This window comes from Colossoma macropomum, unplaced genomic scaffold (assembly GCF_904425465.1).
Source record: "Colossoma macropomum unplaced genomic scaffold, Colossoma_macropomum, whole genome shotgun sequence".
Taxonomy (NCBI): Eukaryota; Metazoa; Chordata; class Actinopteri; order Characiformes; family Serrasalmidae; genus Colossoma; species Colossoma macropomum.
Genome location: NW_023494801.1, coordinates 30088106 through 30111744, shown reverse-complemented (window position 1 = coordinate 30111744; position 23639 = coordinate 30088106). Strand labels below are relative to the sequence as shown.

Below are 23639 nucleotides of genomic sequence, written 5' to 3'. Positions count from 1 at the left end.
AATGCAAGTTAAAACTCAACCATACCAAAAAAAACAAAAAAAAAAACAAAACATATACAAACAGGATCCAGAAATGCCGCCGCCTTCTCTGGGCTCAAGATCATTCAAGATGGACTGAGGTGAAGTGCAAAAGTGTCCTGTGGTCTGATGAATCAAAACTTTAAATTCTTTTTGGAAATCAAGCAAGAATGGGAAAAGTTTCATTTTTAAAACTACAGCAGTTGGTCTCCTCAGTTCCTAAACGCTTACTGAGTGTTGTTAAAAGGATAAGGTGATGCAGCACAGTGATACACACACCCCTGTCCCAACTTTTTGGAATGTGTGACATCAAATTCAAAATGGGCATATCATTTTCAAAAAACAATAAAATTTCTCAGTTTCAGCATTTGGTACTTTGTCTTTGAGGGATTTACACATCATTGCTTTCTGTTTTATGTACATTTTGCACAGCGTCCCAACTTATTTGGAAGCAGGGTTTTATTTATTTATTTATTTGCCTTTTCTGCCAAAATTAATTCTGCTGACCATCAGAGTCAGTTTGTTTTGGAACTCCCTGTTTTCAAAATCCAATCAAATCCTGAAGAATATAATCATGTCCTGCCCACAGTTATTTCCCACCTGTCTAGCCTGTTTCCGTTAGAAATACATCATGGTAAGGAAGAAAAATCACACTGACTATAAAACCAACCAGTTACAGCTGCATCCTCTCAACAAAAGCTGTTCCTAAAGTTTTCACTGACATTATGTTCCCCTTCAAAGAGACTATCATCCACATGAACAGCTACCTAAACACAGCTTAGCTGCCTTCCAATTTCTTTCTAATGTGCAACTAAAAGTGGCTAAAGGACATATTTCTTAGATTAGATATAAGATAATCAACTTGCATAAAGAAGGGGAATGTCTAAGGTAAATAAGTAAAAAAATAGGAGTTTCCAAATCTGGAGTTCAAAAAATGATCATTAAACATAACACTTATGGCAACTGTGCAAGACCTGGTAGACCAACAAGACATCTGAAGTATAAAACTATATCTAGATAAGCCATAGTAACTCTAGAAACAATGATCTGTAGACTGATTAATTAAAATCCACCATAAACTACTTCAAGAAACGCAAGCTGAAGTTTTTGGAACTGCCCCCACAGCCCCCTGACTTGAGCATCATTGAATATCTGTGAGTATCAAAGCATGGCTTTGCTGTTTCACTCTCAAACATGAAACATGAAACACTTTACAATGTTAGGAGTATTTTGATGGTCCTGACATTGTAAATTAGACCTTTTTTTCTCTGCCTTTCCCAAAAAGTCAGGACATTTTTGTCCTGAAAACATACAAAAACAAGCACACAGACAAATTATCGCTGGATGGGGAGTTTTCAGAAGAAATGTAAGTCTTCTCTTGCTACAGAACAGCATTTAGGCCTTCAAATCTTTTACTCTTCAGCTTTATGAACACAGCAGAAGGCAAAGTCTCTGAGGAGGAGAGTGAAAGTGTGAGCAAGAGAGAGAGAGTCGACAAGAGGAGAATCAGAGAGAAGAGCTCAGAAAAAAAAAAAACAAAAAAACTTTAATACGAACTGCTCAAAGCCTACAGTTTGAAAGGCGTCATTTCTGACATCAGGAGATGCTTCATTTCAAATGGAGAATAAAACCGCACTCAGTGCTTCAAAGAAACAGCCAAGGACGCTCCTCCAGACCACACAATCTGGGAGTGATTCAGACTTTCATCAAACCCTAATCATCTTCTTATTCTGCTTACATAAACACACAAATACATGTCTGTGTTTTCCTTATCCATTAACACTGTCTAAAGACTGCTGTACACTCTTGAATAACAGCAGTCTGCAAGTCACACTTTATGAATCAAAATTTGTGAATAACTGTGCAATATCACTTATTTTGTCAGAAAAGCACAAAACCTTCAACAACCTGATGTAATTTCAGGCAAGCAAGTGAAAATACATATATATTATTAGTCTAAATCATCGAGGATTTTTCTCCTACAGTCTTTATTCAATCATGCCATCACATCTCAAATTTAAAATACATGGCAATAGTAGGGAGCTAGAACCTGGGGCACACTGTTGCTGCTGCTCTAATCCAGCGCTGCTTTGGCTGCTCTGCAAAGCCAGAGTAATGATTGGAACTCCAGTTGGCAACCGCTAAAGTTGTGACAGGATTTTGGCTAAAAGCTTACTAAGACTAAACATTGGACCTTATTCAAAATGTGTCATATATAGAGTGAAAAACAGTTACAAAGTGAAGTTGCTTAGTTACAGGGTGAATCTCTGGCAAATTATCATCAATATGGCAAGTTATTAAGTTTTTTGCATAGTTTTTAACCTGATTTGTGGCTAGCTAACTAACATGAGGTAAAAAAAAAGGGACTGGCTATATAGCACCAATGTTAACTAGTTGACACAGCAGTTATTTTTGGAAACTCCACACATCTAGAGCTAGAAATAATGTTATTGACAGTGGTTTATATTATTTGTACTCATATATGTCTTCAATATCTCAAAGAATAGCAGTATAAATTGTGTATTGATGTTTCCCCGGGGGGCCCTTATAGGCCCTCAGAGTATGCCTATTTTCTGAACATAAAAAAAAAAAAAATGAATAAATAATAAAATTATCCAATATTTTTTTTTCTCAGGGGTTTATAGGTATGTGATAATATGTCTGGTTCAACACCGTAAATGTCTTTTGCGAGCTCCAAATGTTCATGTTTAATCTAAAATGGCCAAAAATGTTGATGTGAATTTCTTTTACTTTATTGCTAACGTAGTACTGACACCATTGGGGTGCTAGCAGAAATTAGGCTTATTCCACAGGTATTGTTTTTTCCAAGGTTTTAGTATTTATGGCCTGAGCTGAGGGTCTATCACTAATATGAGTCACAGTTAACCCATGCTCAATAATGTGCATCCATGCTCAATAATTTCCAAGTACATTAATACAACTAATAGCGCATTTTTTTAGCGATTTTCACATAAAAGACCTCCAATTATGCACTAATAAAGATCATAATGAATAATGTTTGCACAGTGAATGAGCCATTTAGGAATGTTTCATTTGGGCTCTTCTGACCAAAGAACAAGACCTTTAACCATTAGTGTGTGTTCTTTAAAATAAAGTGTTACAGATTTTCCTCTTCGTATAATGAGTGGTTGTGCTGGCCATGAGCAGTGACAGTCATCAATCTGAGGGGTGTGGGGGTGTAATGCAGATCCAAAAAAAATATCATAGCGAGGAAAATCTAGGTTGATGTGCCCTTAATATTGATTTGTTGTTGACTGTTTTTGGGCCCGTGGTCACCCCCTGAAGCATTTCTGCTTTAATCCATTTCTAAATCCTAAAGATGAGCTGTTTCAAGTTGACAAATAAATACATAGATAAGAAAAATATATAAATAACATCTTTTGGCATCATATATGACTGGCTTAGTTATGTTTTATATATGACCTAATTTCTACAAAAGTCTGGGTGTCCCTGCTCTAGACTTTTGGGGTCACAATACTGTTGTGGTCACAATATCTGATGCATATGTTGCTCTGTATTACTGTCATTAAGCACATGCTTAATAATACACCATACGACTAAATAACAAACTTCACAATGTACAGTAAACTGCATCTGGAAGCAGGCCATGCAAATTGATTTCCATGCTCTGAAACCTGACCCCCCCTCTCTGAAACAAAAACAAACACCACATGCTGACATAATGCGCTCTACACATGCTTTGGTCTCCGTCTCCTTGTCAAATATAATATTTTCAGAAACTCTGGCAATAAGTAATAGTAGGGAAAAGAACGTAATGTGTATTTGTAGGTGTAAGTACAGGATCCTTTCGTATTTATGAATGTTTTGATGAATCAGGATAAGAAGAAGTAGTGCCAGACCAAAACAGACGCAGTATTGATGTTTGTGAGGAGTCTTTGTGTTGGTGAGGAAGAATAAGATACCTCATATATGAGGTATATGGAGTGGATTTTGGTCGTTTTCCAAACAGGATTGCTCACCGATGTTTGGCATGATGCCACACTGAACAGTCGCCGCCATTTTGAGGACCAAATCAATGAGTGCCTGCACTAGCACAATGCCTTTAATTTGCTGTGCTTTGTGAATGATTCACCTGCAAGAAGCGGCAGAAGCCGAGAATGACGAGACTGCACAGACTAATCCAGCTCAGAGCCCCTGCACTGTATAGTTTAGTGTTTTTCTCTGCTGTTCACACCTTCTTCGGCTCAAGAAGGGATTAATTAGCTAATAGTATCAGGTATTTTAACCAGGAAACCACAATTATGCAGTGCAGGGGTTGCAGGACTGGAGCTGGGAACTCTGCACTAACTGCACTAGCAAACTTACCAAATCACGTCTGTCGAAACACAACATAGTTTTCCGACCCACGACATTCAGTCTTATATGTAACGTCTATGTTTCTCCATTCAAACATCATTTAAATCTCCAGAAACGTAGAAGTAAATTATACCCGGCTGTTTGCAGCTCCATTAGGGGGACGACTGTTTATCTGTCAGCTGTTAACATTAGCAAAAGTTCTCTAAAGGCTAGCATTGTTCATGTCTGTGTTAATTAGCTGATGTTGTTACCCTCCTTTGATGACAAAGAGTTTTTCTCCTCTTTATGCAGCACCATGGGATATTTCACCCACTCAGATGTGAAGAGCTGGTAGGCTTCTGTGCTTTGAAATGCTTTGAGAGACTCTCCAGAATAGAGAGGGGTTGTGTATGAGATAAATATAAATCTCAGGAAAACACAAATTTGGTAGCTTTCCACCAGTTTAAATAGCCATCTTTCACCTCTAGTTACATTCATGTGGAGCAGCGAAGCCAGAAATTCAGTTTCAAATATGATGGCCACAACAGAAAAATCACATGACTGAAACTCTAGGATAAAACATAGCCGTAAGTTAACCTGTTTCTGAGCTATGAAACTTAGAAGATGTGCGAACTGCCCACAAACTGTGGGCTTCAGGTACTAAGGGTTAATGAACTGGTCCCTGGGTGAGACTGTCTGATGCTGAAAGACCTGAAACTCTCAATGACCCCAGCTTACATCATTGATGAAGTACATAAGAAGATGTTTGTATCAACAATATTTGAAAACTGGTACTTCAAACAGCTAACTGAACACTCGAGTGAACATGCCTTTCCCTAGCGACTATTTAATAATGCAATAATTTATATTTTAACAGTATATCAACATTAGAGCTTGAGACTTCTGAGGATTAAACTGCAGATCTGATCATCCCACAGAAAAAAGTGTGAGTTCTAAAAGAAGCTGGACTGAACAGTGGTCAGTAGTGTGGTGCTGTCCAGGCTGATTCACATTGCTGTCAAGCAGTTGGTTTAAGGAGTGTGAGTGCATTGGTACCTCTGAGAGAGATAAAGAAGAGAAAGAGAGAGAGGTAGAAAATGAAGAATCAGGAGAGCAAGGTAGAACCGTAATGCTCAGACACACATGGCTAGTACAAGGCTAATGTAGCTAACAGGTAATGGAAGCTTATATACACCAGTTAGCATCATGCAAACCACATGTATATCATCACATACTTGCACTGTCTGCTCAGCTTCATTTGGGGTAGGAGGGAAATTGGGTAAATTCTATTTTTGGCCAAACTATCACTTTAAAGTTCACTATAACACACACTCACGTGTCCAAATATCTCGGGCAGACCGAGCAGCTGTCCAATAAAGACTCCGAGACAGATGAAGACAGCGTTGAACTGGCCGATGGAACCGCGCCACTCCCGGGGAGAAATCTCTCCCAGATACATCGGCAAAGCGCTGAGAGATATTCCTGAGAGAGATAGAAAGAATATATAATCAAAAATTATACTGTTTATATGTGATTGTTGCCGTATCAAAACTTTGTAACTCCAATTTTTATGGAAGCCGATTTTTTTTCTCCTGTTTTTGGCAGCAGTATTACTTCATCCAAATGTTAATATCTTATTTTCTTGACATTTTTAAGTATGTCAAAATACTGTATTAATAAATTCCAAGAAAGTAAGTCATCATTTTGACATACTAAAGCTTTGTGTATATATGTATATATATATATATATATATAGAGAGAGAGAGAGAGAGAGAGAGAGGGAGAGAGAGAGAGAGAGAGAGAGAGAGAGAGAGAGAAAGAGAGAGAGAGAAAGAGAGATTTGCATATATAGATACAGATTTGCTCTAGGTAGTTCAGGTTGGCTGGAAGATGCTTGTGAACCACACAGTTCAAATAGTGCTTCAAATTCTCAGGTGGACTGAGATCTGGACAAGACGCCAAGTACCTGCAGAGGAAAAGCATCCTGACAACATGATGCATTGAGGAATGAGCAGTGTTAGATTTGCACCACACATAAATAGCACTGGAAACTGTGCCCCATACACTATATTATGCACTACTTTGGAGTTCCACCATTTTGTGGTGGTGTCCAAAAACATAGTGCAGAAGATACAGTGCACTCAAACAATCCCACACTGCACTGCAACAACTAGCGTACAACCGATGTACCCTAGTGGACAGGGGATACCCACAATACACTGTATTGTTTGGTTTGAAGATTCAGATATCACTTTTCTGAGTACTATTACTGAGCCCAGCTACAGGTAGTTTCACTCGAAAGAGGCCCTGAAAATTCTATAATATCTCTCGCTAGAACAAAGCAATCTGAACGAAACAATGTGCAATGTGCTCCTCAGTATATGGAGCTTCGAACAACCTGGGATACCCCTGCATGGGAGCGATGAGGTAGGCGCCGGACAGCCGTTGCAACGTTTAAGCTCCGTTTGCAACTTCTGGGTGCATATCACCATACCCCTTAATGTGTCTGGCAGAAAACAGAGATCACTTCCTGCATTGCATGTAATGCAAGCGATTACACAGACGTTAATATTTAGACGTTATATTTTTTTGGTTCAGATTGTTTCATCCTAATGGGAGTTACAGCAGAATATTCGGGGCCTCTTTCAAGTGAATCTCCCTGTACAATGGTGACACCTCTACAGATCTGTCTTCAGACCTGTTACAGATGTAAGTAAGCTCTCCTCATGTGTGCAGTGGAACTAGGGGATATATGGTGGTATGATGTTGGTAGTGTTCATGTGATTGAATCTGCTGTCGCACGGTTGGAAGCAAACCTGTAGAACATCATACTTACTTACATACATACTTAATGATGTTAAATCATTTACTACCATCATGAATTCTGTTCCTTATAATAATGTTCTATATAGTGATCCAGATTTTTAGCAATATTGTTTTGAATTGTGGCCAAAAAGTCAATTTTTGTCTCATCTAACAACAAAAACCTTCTTGCACAGTGGAGCTCAGTCACTCTGATGCTTTCTGGCAAGCTCCACACTTTCATATTGCTTTGATATGTTTTTTTCTTGAGTAATGGCCTCTTTCTAGCCACCTTCCCATACAGACCAGTTATATGCAGAGCTCTTGATGTCATTGACTGGTGCATCTTCACTCCAGTCTTAGCTTCCGAACTCTATAACTCCTTCAAAGTAATTGTTTGCCTCTCTGTGGCCTCCCTCACAAGTGCCCTTCTTGCTCTGATGCTGGGTTTTGAGGGACAGCCTTGTCTATGTAGTGCTGGGTGGGATAATAATGTTCAGAGCTTCTCTGCTTTACTTTTTTCTTTATTTAGCAGATCTGTTGTATAACAACAACATAACCCTCAAGGTCATGTGCCATCATGATGATCTATGGTACTTACCTTTGGCTCGTGCTTGCAACCAAACCTCAGCCATTATTTATTCATAATAACCCACACCCACTCGTGTTCTTTTGCTTAAATGCCCCATATGTATTACATACATCAATATGTAATAATAAAATGTCCCATATGTATCATGTACTGTATATGTGAGCAGCTATATGAAAGGACATGCTTTTGCAGTCTGTGCAATGTGCAGGTGCCCCAGCTTTGACTGCTACACTACAAGCATTTCACTAGTCTTTCTTTCTTATTACATCCATCTTTGGCTGACCCCTTCTTCACCCACAGTCTTCATTGAACAGAACGTGAGTTTGACCCCAGGCGGGATGACGCAATTTCATTCAATCTCACCACAGCGGCTATCATGATGCAATCTGTATGCTATCACAAATGATGACCCATTTGACAGCAAATCAAATGCACTGACATGACTGTCCGATATATGAACTGAACATTGAATTTAAAATATGACAAGAAGACAGAACTATATTCTCAACTTTGTGAGCAACGTTTCAAAACACTCTAAACCCTTAGAAGTCGCCGTTATCATTGGCGATAACAGCAACAACAAAATGATTTCTAATTTGTAGCTAATTTGGAAAAATGTGCAGATTTTAAACTTTCAATTTACACCACATTTGTGCACCCAGTCTTGTTTTGCAGGTAAAAAAGCATCTTTTTGCCATATTTGTGTCATTTTGGACATCAAAACAAACAGAAAAAGTCAGAAGTTCAGATTAGAACCTGTTAATACAGAATGTACAAGAATTATAAATATCATTCATTATGTAACTTCCTTATGTAACAGATTAAGTAATTCTGTGAATATATTTAAACAGTATAACAATAATGACTCTCAGCATCTAATGCTGCATGTACATGCTGGCATTAATAAAAACATGTGACTCAAGTTAGGCTCAAAATCTGCTACTTTACAATTACAGACTGCAGTCCATCTAGCCGCCTTTTACCCTGTTCTTCAATGGTCAGGACCCCCAATAGACCACCACCGAGCAGGGTATTATTTGGGTGGTGAATCATTCTCAGCACTGCAGTGACACTGAAGTGTATATGTCAGTGTGTAGCACATATATTGTTGTAAATGTATGATCTGTATTGCAATTTATGAAAAATGGTAACTTCATTGGATAAAAAATATATTAAATTACATTTTGAACCACATCTATTGGTCCATTCATCATGAAATATTCATACAATGTCAAGGTCAGTTTTTGATTTGACAGTGCTCAAATAAATCATAATCCATTTCTCTAAATGACAACTGTTTATGTGTTGTTTTGCGTCTTATGGAGTCAATTTGTGTTTCCTTGATTTCTTTTTTTTAAACTGTCTGACTGGACATTCGATCAGTTCTCTCGCGTGTGCTTTTGCTGTGTTCTCTGCATGTGCTTTGATTATTTTCAGCATCTTCAGCAGTAATTCCTCTGAATCTGAAGTGAACATGGTCTGCGGTTTGATGGTTTTGCTGTTTGACCGTTTGAGTCCAGCTGTGTTCTCTGACGTGGTCTGCTCTTAGATGAGAGGAGTGTGTTCTCATCAGTGTTTGTGCCCCTGCTTTATGTGTGTGTGTGTGTGTGTGTGTGTGTGTGTGTGTGTGTGTGTGTGTGTGTGTGTGTGTGAATGTGAGGATGTCTCTGCTGGTGTTTAGTGTGTAAAAGCAGCAGGTTTTCAGCCCTATCTCTCAGCACAGCAGCCCTGTACTGCTTAACACACACATGCACACACAGACACAGACACACACACACACACACATACACACACACACACACACACGCACACACACACACACACACACACACACACACACATTCCAATTTACCATGAAGAGACAGCCATTGGAGTGACACACACTACAGGCTTAAAGATCCTCCTGACAGTCTCTCTCTCTCTCTCTCTCTCTCTCTCTCTCTCTCTCTCTCTCTCTCTCTCTCTCTCTTTCTCTCTTGCTCTCTCTCTCTCTCTCTCTCTCTCTCTCTCTATAGAGCTGCAAAAAAAGAATATGTTGATAGTTAATAGTTAATTATGTGTTTGTATAAATGTACGTATGGTTGGTCTCAGTCTCCGATGTTGTATATTTGCTCTGTATGTTCTTTCTTCATGTCTGTCATGTGTGTCCAGCCAGTTGGCACTTTAGAGCACAAGTGGACAATTGACCAGTTTCTGTTGCTAGGTTGGACAAAATTATAAATATGATATTATAATGCATGTTTTGGAACAACATATGCTGCCGTTTAGACCACGTCTTTTTCAGGGACATCTATGCTTCACTCAGCATCACAACACCAACCCACATGTTACAGCGTGTTACAACAGCGTGGCTGCATAATCAGAGAGTGTGGTGCATTACGAAGCACACAGGGTTGGGATGTAATGGAATACAAGTATTAGGGAGACATATTCAGAATACAGAAATGAAGTATCTGTATTCAGTCCAAGTTATATTTTGCCAAGACAGTATTCAGAACATAGTTATTTTTACATTTTTAGGAGAATACTTTTAAAATACTTACTGTATCAATAAAAAAAAACATAAAAATAAAATTAATTTATTAGTATGTTAATTTATTTAGTATGTTATTAGTATGTTAATATATTATCTATTTTAGAATCAGATAAACACATTTAGCAAACATGGTCTTTAGATGAATGAATGCTAAAGAGGACCTTAATTAACTGATTTGCAAACGCTGAAGTCCCTACTGAAGTCTGAGTAGACTGAGAAATCAATGTGATGATCAGTTATTAATCTCAGTGATACTGAGCTCTGCTAAAGACTGAATAGACTGATAAATCAATGTGATCAGTTATTAATCTCAGCGTTACTGAACTCTGAATGTCACGTTTCCGGGTTCTCCTCTCTTGCCTAACACACTCCACAACTCCATTTCCCATAATTCCAGTCCCGATGATGTCATCAATTCCTCCAATCACACGCAACTGCCTCGTTCTCAGTCACCTGAATTCTAACGCAATTCACCTGTGCATTTGTTTGTCTCAGAACTTAAATAGTCCTTGGTTTGTTCTCCTCATTGCGAGGTATTGCCATTTACTTGGACTACTGAGCGATATTTCTCTGTTTTCTTTACTTGTGCCTTGAACCTTTTGCCTGTTTTCTGGATTTTGCTCTTTTGGATTTGCCTTTCTGCTCTGTTTGCTTGTATGTTTTGTTTACTTCAGTTTTTGACTCATGCCCTGAGATTTTGTTTCACTTAGATTTTTTGTACTGACAACTCTTTCATTAAACAGACTTCCATTTTTAAGATCCACGAGCATCTTCTTGTGTTTGTGCAGCGTTACACTGAAAAAGACTGAGTAGACTGATAAATCAGTGTGATCACTATCTAATATTAGGGTTACTGAGCTCTGCTAAAGCCTGAGTAGACTGATTAATCAATGTATTGAGGCAGTTAATCACCTCAGCTGTTAAGTTATTAAGAAGCATTGTGCTGTTAATGGAACAATCTTTTATCACCATGTTACTTGTAGCATACAGTTAATAAATACCTTGGCAGAAGAAATGTGTTTTGCGATTCTTATTTGGAATGTAAAATTATTTACTGCACATAGATGTTTTAGTATATTATCTCATGTCATTTTATAAAATCTATAAGTAGCATAAGAATGTGCATTACAGTGATTTGAGCACAGTTAAAGGAGTTTTACTCTGTTTTTGCTTTGTGCCAGTACTGTTTAACTGTAGTAGAATCACAGTCTCGAGGGGCTTATTACTTCTTTTTAAACTTGAAATTCAATATTACTCAGTGACTCTGAAAAAAAGTGTGTTACAATTTCTCATTAGGTTGACTGGGATTTTTGCATCTGAAGGCAGCTACAAAGACTTTGGGCTGGACCATTTACTGAATTATTTAGTAGTTTGTTTTTTTTCCCTTTGCTTCAGCTACACCAGTAGTTGTCTTCAAGCGTTCTTACAAATGACTCATCTTACTGTTATTATAGTACATAATTGGAAATCAGCTCAACAAAAGTCAAAGAAGCTTCATTAGCATAATTGGTTAAGTTACAGAGCTGCTAAAATTGTATAACAGTGTTTGTTATACATCAGTCTATTGACACACACACACACACACACACACACACACTCAAGTGAATGCACTGTTCAGGTCCTCCCTGTGTTGGTGCATAATAATGGAAATGGCTGGAGGCTTTAAATCTCTGTTGATTGTTTATTTTGCTCCTAGACTTTTCATGGCTGAATGATACGCAAAACCAGACAATAAGTCACACAGCTAAATCAGTCTGATAACATATGAGTGCTCTCTTTCTCCTTCTCTCTCTCTCTCTTTCTCTCACTCTCTCTGTCTCTCTCTCTCTCTACCTCTTTACTATCTCTCTTTTTCTCTCTCTTTACCATCATCATGCTCTCTCTGTCTCTCTCGCTTTCTACCTTTTTACCATCATCTCTTCCTCAACCTCTTTATCTTCTCTGTCTTTGACTCTCTATACCTCTTTACTATCATCTCTCTCTTACTCCTGCTAACCCTCTCCCCTATCACCTCTCTTTTTCTCTCTCTATCTCTCTACTTTTTTCCATCATTACTCTCTCTACTTCTTTGTCGTCATCATCATCATCATCATCATCTCTCTTTACCCTTTTCCTATTCCTGTTCTCTCTCTCTCTGTACTATTTTACTATTATCTCTCTCTAAATGTTTACCACCTCTCTCTCTACCTCTTTACCATCATATCTCTTTTCACCTGTTTACCATCATCTCTCTTTCCCCCTCTACCTCTTTACCATTATCTCTCTCTCTCTCACTTTACTATCCCTCTCTGTGTTTCTTAGAGATCTCTTTACCATTTTCTATGTTTGTCTCTCTCACTTTCTACCTCTTTACTATCATCTCTCTCGCTTTCTATACCTCTTTAATATCATCTCTCTCACTCCCCCTCCCCATCATCTCTCTTCTTCTCTCTATTTCTCTCTACTTTATAATTTTTTTACGTTTTTATCATTACTCCCTCTACTTCTTTATCATCTTACTCTCTCTCTCTCTCTAAACCTACCTACCAATTTATCATCATCTTGCTCTCTTTGTACTTCATCATCATCATTATTATAATCTCTCTCTCCACATTTACCATTATCTCTCTCTCTCTCCGTGTTTACTATCATCTCTCTCTACCTCTTCACCATCATGCCTCTCTCTCCACCTCTTTATAATTTCTCTTTCCTATCTCTCTCTCTGTGTTTACCATCATCTTTCTCTCTCTCTCTCTCTCTCTCTCTCTCTCTCTCTCTCTCTCTCTCTCTCTCTCTCTCTCTACATGTCTCATTGTTCAAATCTACTCACTCAGTGAAAACAAGGTGAGCAGACAGTCGGAAGCAGGGTCATGTGGAAGTAATAATTACACAGTTAGAAACAGAAAAGTTTGGAAAAATTGAAGTAATTTGTACAACTTTAATATTTTTGTTCATCTCAACCAATATATATATATATATATATATATATATATATATATATATATATATATATATATATATATATATATATATATTGGATTTTGTTCTAGTAATTATGATTTGATGTAATTAATGTAACTGATGAATTGATGTAATAAGAGGCTACAGGCTCTTTTGAGGAAAACCAGTCTGAAACACTGCATCACTGTGCTAAAACATCTGGTCTGAAACATCTGGGTGAGTGTACTGAAACATCTGTTCTGAAGCATCTGACTGAATGTACTGTTGAAATGTGCGCTAATGTTGAGGCATTAAATGCGGTCCATCCCTGCTGCGCTGATGTTCAGTGAAACATTTAGCAGCAAAGTCACCAACATATACAGCCAATGATGGGAGAAATGTTAATACAGTAGTCTGAGGGATATTCATAGTCTTCATATGTTAAAAACACAACAGGGGATGTCGACTGCTGGTGTTTTTTTTTTAATTAAGACTGCAACACAAGCATGCAAACATAAATAAATAAATAAATAAATAGATAGATAAATAAATAAATAGATAATTCTCCTTACCCCTAATGTAGACAACAAGCCAAGATATGATTGGTGTCAGAAGTTTGCTTATTTGATTTTGTACAGGTAGCTACAAAACCCTACCTATTTAATGTAGTACTATTTAATGTAGTAATGTAGCCAACACTACAGTACTGTGTCAGAGACCACCTCTTTCAGGGGTGGCACCACACCTCCAAAAGTGGTAGGGCCTTCTAGGGTTCTTCTACTAAAGTATATTAGTGAGGACAGGAATCTTTTTACTTTTTACTCAGTAACATTTTATCCATTCATGTTTAAATACTAATTCTTTATTGTGTTTAATTTCAGTATGTTTTGATGGTGGCAATATTTGTACTGCTTTATGACTGGTTACATCTCTGACTTTGGAATGTTGTATTTTAGACCAAAATAATCCCAAAAAGAGAAGAACAGAGCTGCACAATCTTCAGTTCCTATGGTGATAAATGCGGAATGTAAAGACGTTCCACTGCAGACCTCAGTACTTAAGTAGATTTTCAACCTGCTTCTTTTGTATTTCTATGTAAGTTGTTTTGGGGAAGTTACTTTTACTTGTGTAATTATTTTATGCAAGTATCAATACTTTTACTTCAGTATTGATTTGGGCTCCTCACATCTGAGCCTGATCATGAACAGTGTCGGTGTTAGTTTTGATTCTGCTTCAGTAGATGCGGCCTCAGATAGCAGTATTCGTTAGCTAACATCTCTGAAGAACATCAGGCTGTTTACAAATCCAGTTCATTTTCTAAAGACCGCATAACAGATTGTTTTTTTTGTGATACTGTATCTCTTTCATTTGGTTCAGATGGTGGGCTGCAAGGGCTAAAAGTGCACTAAATTACACATGTGGGTGTTTGTTTATTGATCAGAGGTTTTGCAGGGATCCAAGCACTCTGTGACTCTCACATTCACCACCATGGAAACAGAGAAAGAAAAAATATAGATGCTTAACGTTTGTGTGTATACCAGTTTAAATTTAACCCATCAGGTCGCTGATGCTTGGCCAAAAATATTCTCCACGATCCAAAATCAAACACATATCATTATTTTATTGCTTGTCTTTTGTTATTTACAGGAATGATATAAGCGTTTGTAAAGAGTGAAATGTTGAAGCAGCAGATTGTGTAGACAGTACAGTGAAAACGTGCTCTGGTGTTGAATTCTCTCGTGATTTAGTGCAGTTCAGTTGTCTAGTGCCGCCTGAATTCGCGTGAAGAAAAAGAAGTTGGACAGGTCAGCAGCAACCAAGGCAGATCTGAAAGCGCCTCCTAGCTAGAATGGAGATTCCGATTGGCACTGCCAGTTTTGCCTTTCCTTGCTGGTCAGCGCTTCATGCAGTTTGGGAAAAGCACAAGGTTTTACGTGCCCGTCCTGAACTCAGAAAGTAGTGGTGCGTTGCCCCAGTACTTTGAAAGGTGGTGGGTCACCCTTTTATTAATATAATTTCCAGTACAAAGTATTCATTTTTCAGAAAGTATTCATGTTTAACAGAAAAGTACTCAAAAATCTCAACAACTAAATGTAACACTTTTTTTAGTATTTAGTGTGCTATCTTTTGGTTTTATTACAGTTTCCATTCTTTTGGGAGCCTTGCTTCAGTTTTTCCATATCTTTAAAGTTCATTCTTAGAAGTTGGTCACATTTTCTACTTCTCTGCATTTTGTACTTGCACTAATCCTTCACCAGTATTATAGATATGGTTCAAAGAGTCTTTTAAATGATTCAGTGGTGTACATACTACCCTCTTACTTCCAAAGATCTCAATTTAGACTCATCACTCCATAACACCTTACTCCACATCTCAGATGTCCAGGTTTTGTGATCTAGTGTACATTTTCTTCCTTTTTGTCTATTTCCTTTTCTTAGTAAGGGCTTCTTGACAGCTACACATCCTTTCAGAGTCACAGCACTGAGTTGTCTTCTCATAGTGGAAGGATGGACAGAAATACCTGTTGTTGTTTTTTTTTCAGATCTGAAGCAAAAGAAGAGCTTCATTTTCTTCTCACAAAGATGAAAGCTTTAAGTGCTGTTTATCTGATGGGGACATCCAGCAGTAAAGTGAAAAAAATCAACATTTCAAGATGTTTACAGACATTTTAAGAACTTTAAGATGTTGCCACACAAAATCTGGACAATGCTTTTGGCTTTTAGAAAGCCACAGAGGGAGAGGACTCTACAACACCAACTGCATATGTAGAGCCTGTTATGTTCATTACCTTCTGCTTATGCTGTTGTGTTTAGTTCAGGCTGAGAGTCTTGGACCAAGGGATGTCAATCAAACATGCTTATTACAATAGTAGAACCTGGCTGAGACGGTTCTTATTTAGGTCTGATAGGCATCTTTTTAATACATAAAGAAAGAAGTCTGAAGTACAACAAACATTACAAAATGTTGTATCATGTGTATTTACACATTTCTTAATTGCATGTCTCCAAATCCTCAAAACTCATATAGTGTCGCTTTAACAACTCATTATAATTATCGTTAACTTATTCAACTCATCATCAGCTAACATTTGATCCTTCTGGTCCAATTCAGAAGCATTTGTATTCCTGTGATGTCAATTTTATGCTGTTCTTAGTTAAGATTCAGTTTACCAGTTAAAGTTACACCCAGACTGACTCAGCTTATGACCAGGCATAAGCCCTGCTAGCACAACTGGCTCTTGTTGTGTTAGCTAAACTCTTGGAACTAAACTCTAAAACCCTGATTTCCAGGATCACCAATTTTTTGTAAATTCAATTTAGTGTAAGCAGAGTTTCAACCACCTAAGCCACTGGAAAAAAGGAAGAAACATTGTCGTCGATCAAGACCCACCTGAATCCATGCCAATGATGAACCGGCCAATAATCAGCATTTCAAATGATCTAGCCTTCTCTCCCAGAGCCAGAAGGAGTGCAGCGATCACCGCCAGGCTATTGTTCGCCAGAAGAGTGCCCTTTCTACAGAGAAAGAGAGAGAGAGAGAGAAAGTGAGAGAGGCAATTCAATTCAATTTTATTTGAATGGTGCTTTTTCCTAACATTCTAACAAAGCAGCTTTCCAGAAGTATAGATTAGTGCCATTGACGGCAACAGTAGCAAAAAAAAAATCTCTAAGAATATGAGGATGAGACTCAGAGAGAAACCAAGACTCAAAAGTAAAACCTCACTAAGAACATGAGGAACAAACACAGAGAGAAACAAGACTCAAAAGGAAAAACTCAATAAGAACATGAGGAATAAACACAGAGAGAAACCAAGACTCAAAAGGAAAAACTCAGTAAGAACATGAGGAATAAACATGGAGAGAAACCAAGACTCAAAAGGAAAAACTCAATAAGAACATGACGAATAAGTACAGAGAGAAACCAAGAGTCAACAAGAAAAACTCAATAAGAACATGAGGAATAAATACGGAAAGAAACCAAGAGTCAACAAGAAAAACTCATTAAAAACATGATAAATAAACATGGAGAGACACCAAGACTCAAAAGATCACTAAAACCATGACGAATAAATAAGGACAGAAACTAAGACTCAAAAGGAAATTCTTACAAAGAACATGAGGAATAAACATGGAGAGCAACCAAGACTTTACTCTGATAGTAAAGTCTGTCAGAATTGATCTGGTGGACTACTGGTTGCATGGCACACATTCAGAATGTACTGATTGCATGGTACACACTCAGGATGGTAAGTATGAGAACATGGCAGGGCGGAGGTTCAGTGTGACTGTGTAGCACAAGATTCTAACTTCTGGTTAGGAATTCATGTAGAGGTTGCAGTCATGAAGGTAACTATAAACCATGATGGCAGTCCAATAGGGATGTGATGGTAGACTAGTCATTAAAATGTCTAAAGCATCAACATCAGGCATTTTCATCACAGCAGGAACATCCCACCAGGATTTGCACCAACAGAGATCAGTAAATTTAAAAAGCTTAGGAGAACATTCACCATGGCTTCTACAACATCCACAAACGTTTTCTAGTGAGAAGAACTGATGAGTTTGCGAGAATTTACTGTGCTGCGTCAGTGTCTTGGAAAACTTTTCTTTCTTACACGCCAAATGGAGTCTGTATGAAATCGACTGAAAAAATTAAATAACTGAAGATGATAAGTTATCTTAATGTTTATCTAAACTCATGGTAGTCCAAGATTGGTCTTAGCTAGCTAAGATGGCTTACATCAAATCAGCATTACTAATAGCAATGTCCATTGTTTATCCTAACCCCTTATCAAGCCATGAGCCAACCTTTTATTACATACTTCTATAACCTAAGAAAAGCTCCATTAGTTTAGTTGTAGTTAATGAATAATAAGCCTTAGTATGTAATAGGTGTGAAATGTTAAGTGGTTAAATAGCAAGCTAGCAAACATCTAAACTATGCTTTTTTCCCTGCTCTTTTAATTTTGGGGTGATAAAAAGGGTGTTCACATCACACAACAGCTTGTAACAGACAAGTAGGCAATAACCCAGAAAATGATCTCTAACAGTGGCTCTATGGAATGCTATTAAGGTTAGTTACCTCATCAGGAATACTCATCTTTTCTGCAAGTATATGCAAGAATAAACAGGTGTAGTTTGCAACCATCAGTACTGCAATATATTATAACTGCAGAGATAAGTAATCACTTCTTCAAACCTAATCTTTTTTTACTACTAACTGAATGGCTTAGTGCTACGCTGGTGAGTTTTTTTTTTTTCTTTTTGCTGTATTTGAAAAGAATTGTCATAAAACTTGGAAGAGCTTCACTGACTTCATAATTAGATATGATTGGCTTATAACTTATAAGATCTGACTTAATTGGCCAAGCTGGGCATTTCCCCAGTGCTGGATAATGACAAATACCAGAAAATAACTGGCTTTGCCTCACCTATGTCAGAAACTGCTTGAAAGTTTGTGAACCTTTCACCTGAGTTTTGGCTCATGGACAAATGTCCTGACATTTTCCTTTAGAATTTGCTTATATAATTTAGAGTTTGATAAAGCCATGATACTACCACTACTATGTTTCAAAGATGGGATAAGGTTTTTTTTTTTTTTGCTAGAATGTAATGTTTTTCTATCTAAAAACATAACGCTTCCATTTTCTGTTTGACTGTGGGCCGATGGAGTCCAACTCTTTAGAGATGATTTTGTAACCTTTTCTGGCCTGTTGAGCATCAACAACTCTTCTTCTGGGATCCTCAGAAATCTACTTTGTTCGTGCCATGAAACACTTTCACAAACATGTGCTGTGAAGATCAGACTGTGATAGATCCCTGTTCTTTAAATAAAACAGGGTGGTCACTCACACTTGATTGTCATCCCATTAGTTGAAAACACCTGACTCTAATTCCACCTTTGAATTATTTGCTAATCCTAAAAGTTCTCATACTTGTGCCACTCACAGATATGCAATATTGGATCATTTTCCTCAATAAACAATTACCAAGTCTAATATTTTTGTCTCACTTGTTTAATTTGGTTCTCTTTATATACGTTTAGGACTTGTGTGAAAATCTGATGAGGTTGTCAAATTTATACAGAAATATAGAAAATTCTAAAGGGTTCACAAACTTTCAAGCACCACTGTGCACAATCAAAATGTTTTTATTATTTTTTTATTACATTTTTGGCTTTTCTGCAAAATAGAAGTAATTAATGTCCAACAGGTATCTGCAGACTGCCACACAAATGTTTTAGCACTTTTGGGAAGAACTTTCCAGAATTTTTATTGGTTTTGTTGGCTTTTGTTAATTACCATATCATACTTTTCTCATTTTTCATCATGGGAGTCTTAGTGACTCTTCACACTCTGATCATCTACTGATTACAATGCAAAACAATCCTCTTCTACATATTGGTCTTTTAACTGTGGAACTTTTCCATAGCGATAAATCCATGGATCCTCAATACTAGCCAGTTTTGCTGATTGGGTCCTAAATACGTGCATACATGAGAAAAAAGGAAGAGACACCTATTACCTCCTACAGTGATTCACTAACTCAGACAAGCACACACACCCTCTCTCTCTGTCTGCCTGATGAAGTTTCACGCCTGGTCAAGTCCATCACATCGAATCACTGAACACCAGAAAGCAGTGGCCGAGCCATGGATCCCGAATCTGTCACCGTTTCCATTCATTGCATGGTCTTCTTTCATCGGAAGAGATGACCATGTTTCTTTCATTCTGTCTTTTATCATGGTGACTAACTGTGAGAGCCTCCTAAGGCCAGGAAAAGCATACTGTTCCCTCAGTCGCATCAGTCGAATGCAGAAAAAATTCAACACAAACAGAAATACTTTCTTTAGCCGTATTAAATCAAGGTGACTTGACTTAATCTTGAAGATGTTTCGCTGCTTTACTCCTAAGGTTACATGACAGTGTCTGCAGACTGAACTGGTATGAAACTGCCTGTTAATTTTGTCTCCTTTGGCCTTCAAAAGACCATGTGATTCAACAAGATTGTGAATATGTTGTATAATCCATATATCAATGTTGTACCATGTGGAAATTATTACATTGCACAGTTGCTGTTCATTGGAAGGCCACAGAGTCTTGCTACAAACAGCCCTTTCCACCTCATCCTAAAGATATAGTTGAGATCTTGAGACTGTAAAGGCAACTGAAGTTTTTATAATTCTGTCAAGTTCTTGGAATAACTCCTTTGAGCTCCCCAGGAAACAATACAATACGAGAAGATGGCAGGGAAGAAGTTGAGTATGAGTGTAAAGCAGGATTTCAAGAAAGCATTCACCACTTCTACACATTTCACAATGGTTTGCTCGTGAGAAGAACTGATGAGTCTGAGAGTGGACAGACAGTAAACAGAGAGAGGACAAAAAAATTAACCTCAAATGAAAAATACATGGACAGAGATTAGTGGACAATTTAGACGGACTGTAAGTGACAGAAAGTGGACAGGGAAAGGCCTAGAAGTGGAAAAAGAGTGGATTAGAAGTAGACAGAAAGTAAACTGGGAATAAACAAGAAGTGGATGAGGAATTAACAGGGAGGAGACTAGAGTCAAGAGAAAATGACAAGAGGTTGGCTTCTATAAAAGGATAGTGATCCAAAACACACCTTAAAATCCACCATGCACTACAAGAAACACAAGCTGAAGCTTTTGTAATGGCCCACACAATCCCCTGACTTGAACATCATTGAAGCTTCAGGAAAGAATGGCTGACAATTCCTGGCTACAAAAGCATTTGCAATATGTGGTAACTGGCAAAGGGGGGTGTGGTAACTGGCAAACTATGCATTAAGATTTGCAGAAAAAAGTTCCGCAGAGGTTGTGTTTACTTCTTTTCACTTCAAAATTCAACAAATATGTAATTTGGCCATGGGCGCCCAAACATACCTGTACTCCATGTCATTCAGTGGGTATCTGGATTCCTAATATGTAAAGAAAACATTCCTTACACCATCACACTGCCTCCACCGGCTCATGCTGCTTGTGTGATAACTGCCAATGGGGGTGTGGTATGTTGTTGTTGAAGAAGTGTCCTTTGTCCATTAGACATAGGTTCACTTCTAGGGCCCAATCCCATTTCACCCCTTGTCCCTACCTCTTAGCCCTTAGTCCTCTGTTTCGCACATTCACGCCTAGGGGTAGGGTGATTTTTGTTGAGATAGAGGGGTAGGGTGAAGTGTTAGGGCTTCAGGGCCCTACACACTGAGGTTTTTGAGAGGCACACTCCAAATAGACTGTTATGAGAAAAAGAAAAACCGGCAAGATGATTATGCAAGCGACCAAAAAAAACCCCAAATGTGAGTATTTTCTTCGTTAAAAAATTACGGTAATCATTGTATTATCTTGGTTTAATGTTGTTTCAATGTGTTATGGTCCTTTTCTTGATAACAGGCATAAATAATCACTAATATTATTCTAATGTCTCGGTAGCTAGCTAGGTCAATTTCCCATTCCACCTTAATCCCTCCTCCCTCTTTGAAAGCATATGAGGCCCTAATTTAACTAAAGGCCAGCAGTGAGGTTTGCTATCACTTTACCCTCCTCTGCTATCACTGCAGACTGGCAGGGTTGCCTACACAGCATCCCTAGTAGCCTGTTAATGAAGTAATGTTCGTTTTATTTGAGGGTCCCATTTCATAGGGGAAGGTTTCAACCACTACCTGTTGTAACTCAGTTCCGAGGGACAAGGGCTAGGGGTAAAAATAAGAAATGGGATCGGGCCTAAGTCTTGAAGAAGTCACTCTCTATGTATTGGATGTATGTTTGAAGACAGGTTGTCTTTAAAGGCAAGTGCTCTGAAACATGAACCCACCTTTACAAAAGAGACTCCTTTTGGCAGATAACCTTGTCAAAATGCTCCAAACTCATGCACCTTTAACTACAATGACATTTTCCCCTTTCAGACACTCCTAAACTTTTCTCTCAAACAGACTAAGATTCTTACAAACTCCAGGCTACACTTTAAAAAAGACTGCCTCCAAGTTTCCATACACCACCCAGCAGGGGAGTCATTAAACTTTGCAGGGAAGTGCACTTTCTGTGTTTTAGACTTAAACTTGCTGTGAGGATGCATAGCACTTGCCAAGTGAACCCCGGCCCACAGTCTTTCATGATCCATTAAATTCATTAACCTATAAGCTATGTGTTTGTTATTCACTATGATTTAGTTCAGTTTTATTTCTGTAGTGCTTTCAACAACAGCTTTTGTCTTAAAACAGCTTTTCAGGAATGCAAGTAAAGCCCTCTAATGAGCAAGCAGAGGGTGACGGTAGCAAGAAAAAAACCCTAAAGGCCTACTCATACTAGCTTTTTGTCAGCAAAATTTCATGATAACATTCATTTTAATGGAATTTGCAGCATGGAATGGCTTTGCATCGCAGACATCTATAAAGAACTGACTTTAGAATTTGCATGCAAAGCTTTTTGTCAAGTTCAGCTTTGGTGAACTTCGCATCATTGACCTACAGGACTGCTTTGACTACGCTTACCTCTGGAGGGCTGGATTAGATGGTATCATTTCTTTAACAATCTTTACTTTCTTGTTTTTGCTATTCATAGTTGGTGAGTTAGCTGACATGAGATTTTTTCCAATGCCAGTATTCTGGTCCAGCCATGGTTATGCCTATTTTGCAGAGCCAGGTAAACTGCAATTTTGTAGTGTGATTGCAGCTTGAGCACATGAGGATAAAACTCTGAGAGGAACTCAAATTGAAAAGGAAAATCCCTTAGGCTATGGTCACCCAGCAGGTAAAAGTGGCCCAAATCTAATCTTTTTCTTCACATGTGACACAGATGTGTTATCTTTGTTGCAGAACAGCAAAAACACACTGAATTTGACACTTTCACATGTGGCGAAATCCAACACATATCCTATATGCAGCAATGTGACTCAGTCTGAACAGCCAGATTGGAATTCATGCAACTTTTACCTCAATCCAACTTAACATTCGTCATAATTTTATGGTGCCAAGACCTCAAACATTTGTGCTGATGTTTCTGTACAGCCGCTTATCGCAACCGGTCCACATTGGAAGAGATTTTAAAAGAAGTAGCCATAGGAGAATGAGGCTGCAATGTCAAAGAAAAGTTAAAAGTCTGACAGTTTAAAGAAACCAAAGACATGAACTTAGGAAATGACCATGGCTGAATAACGCGTCCTTTTTCCCGCGAACTTGAATGTTAAAAACTCAGAAAAACTGGGGACAATGGTAATGTCTGTCAAATAACTTAATAATAAGACATTAATACTTGAGCATAAAAAGTGTATAAGTACTTACACTTATATACTTATACCTATATACTTATAATTTGCGTGGTAGAGTGTTGCGCTAGTAAGATGTATCAATTTGCAAGCCCAATTTAAATGTAAATCTAAATCTAAAGATGTATCACTTTGTCTCTTAAGGCTGCAAATGCTCACAATCTCTTACCCACCAGC

At 38.0% G+C, this 23639-nt stretch overlaps 1 protein-coding gene across 1 annotated transcript in view; it reads right to left on the bottom strand.

Annotated features, from left to right (window-relative positions):
- Window positions 1-23639, bottom strand: part of slc2a9l2 (solute carrier family 2 member 9, like 2) — a 269938-nt gene that overhangs the window by 185959 nt on the left and 60340 nt on the right. Inside the window, exons 5-6 of the mRNA XM_036590228.1 lie at window positions 16575-16699; window positions 5672-5817 (exon numbers count right to left, since the gene is read on the bottom strand). Coding sequence (XP_036446121.1) covers window positions 5672-5817; window positions 16575-16699 — 271 coding nt within the window. The remainder of the gene's footprint in view (window positions 1-5671; window positions 5818-16574; window positions 16700-23639) is intronic.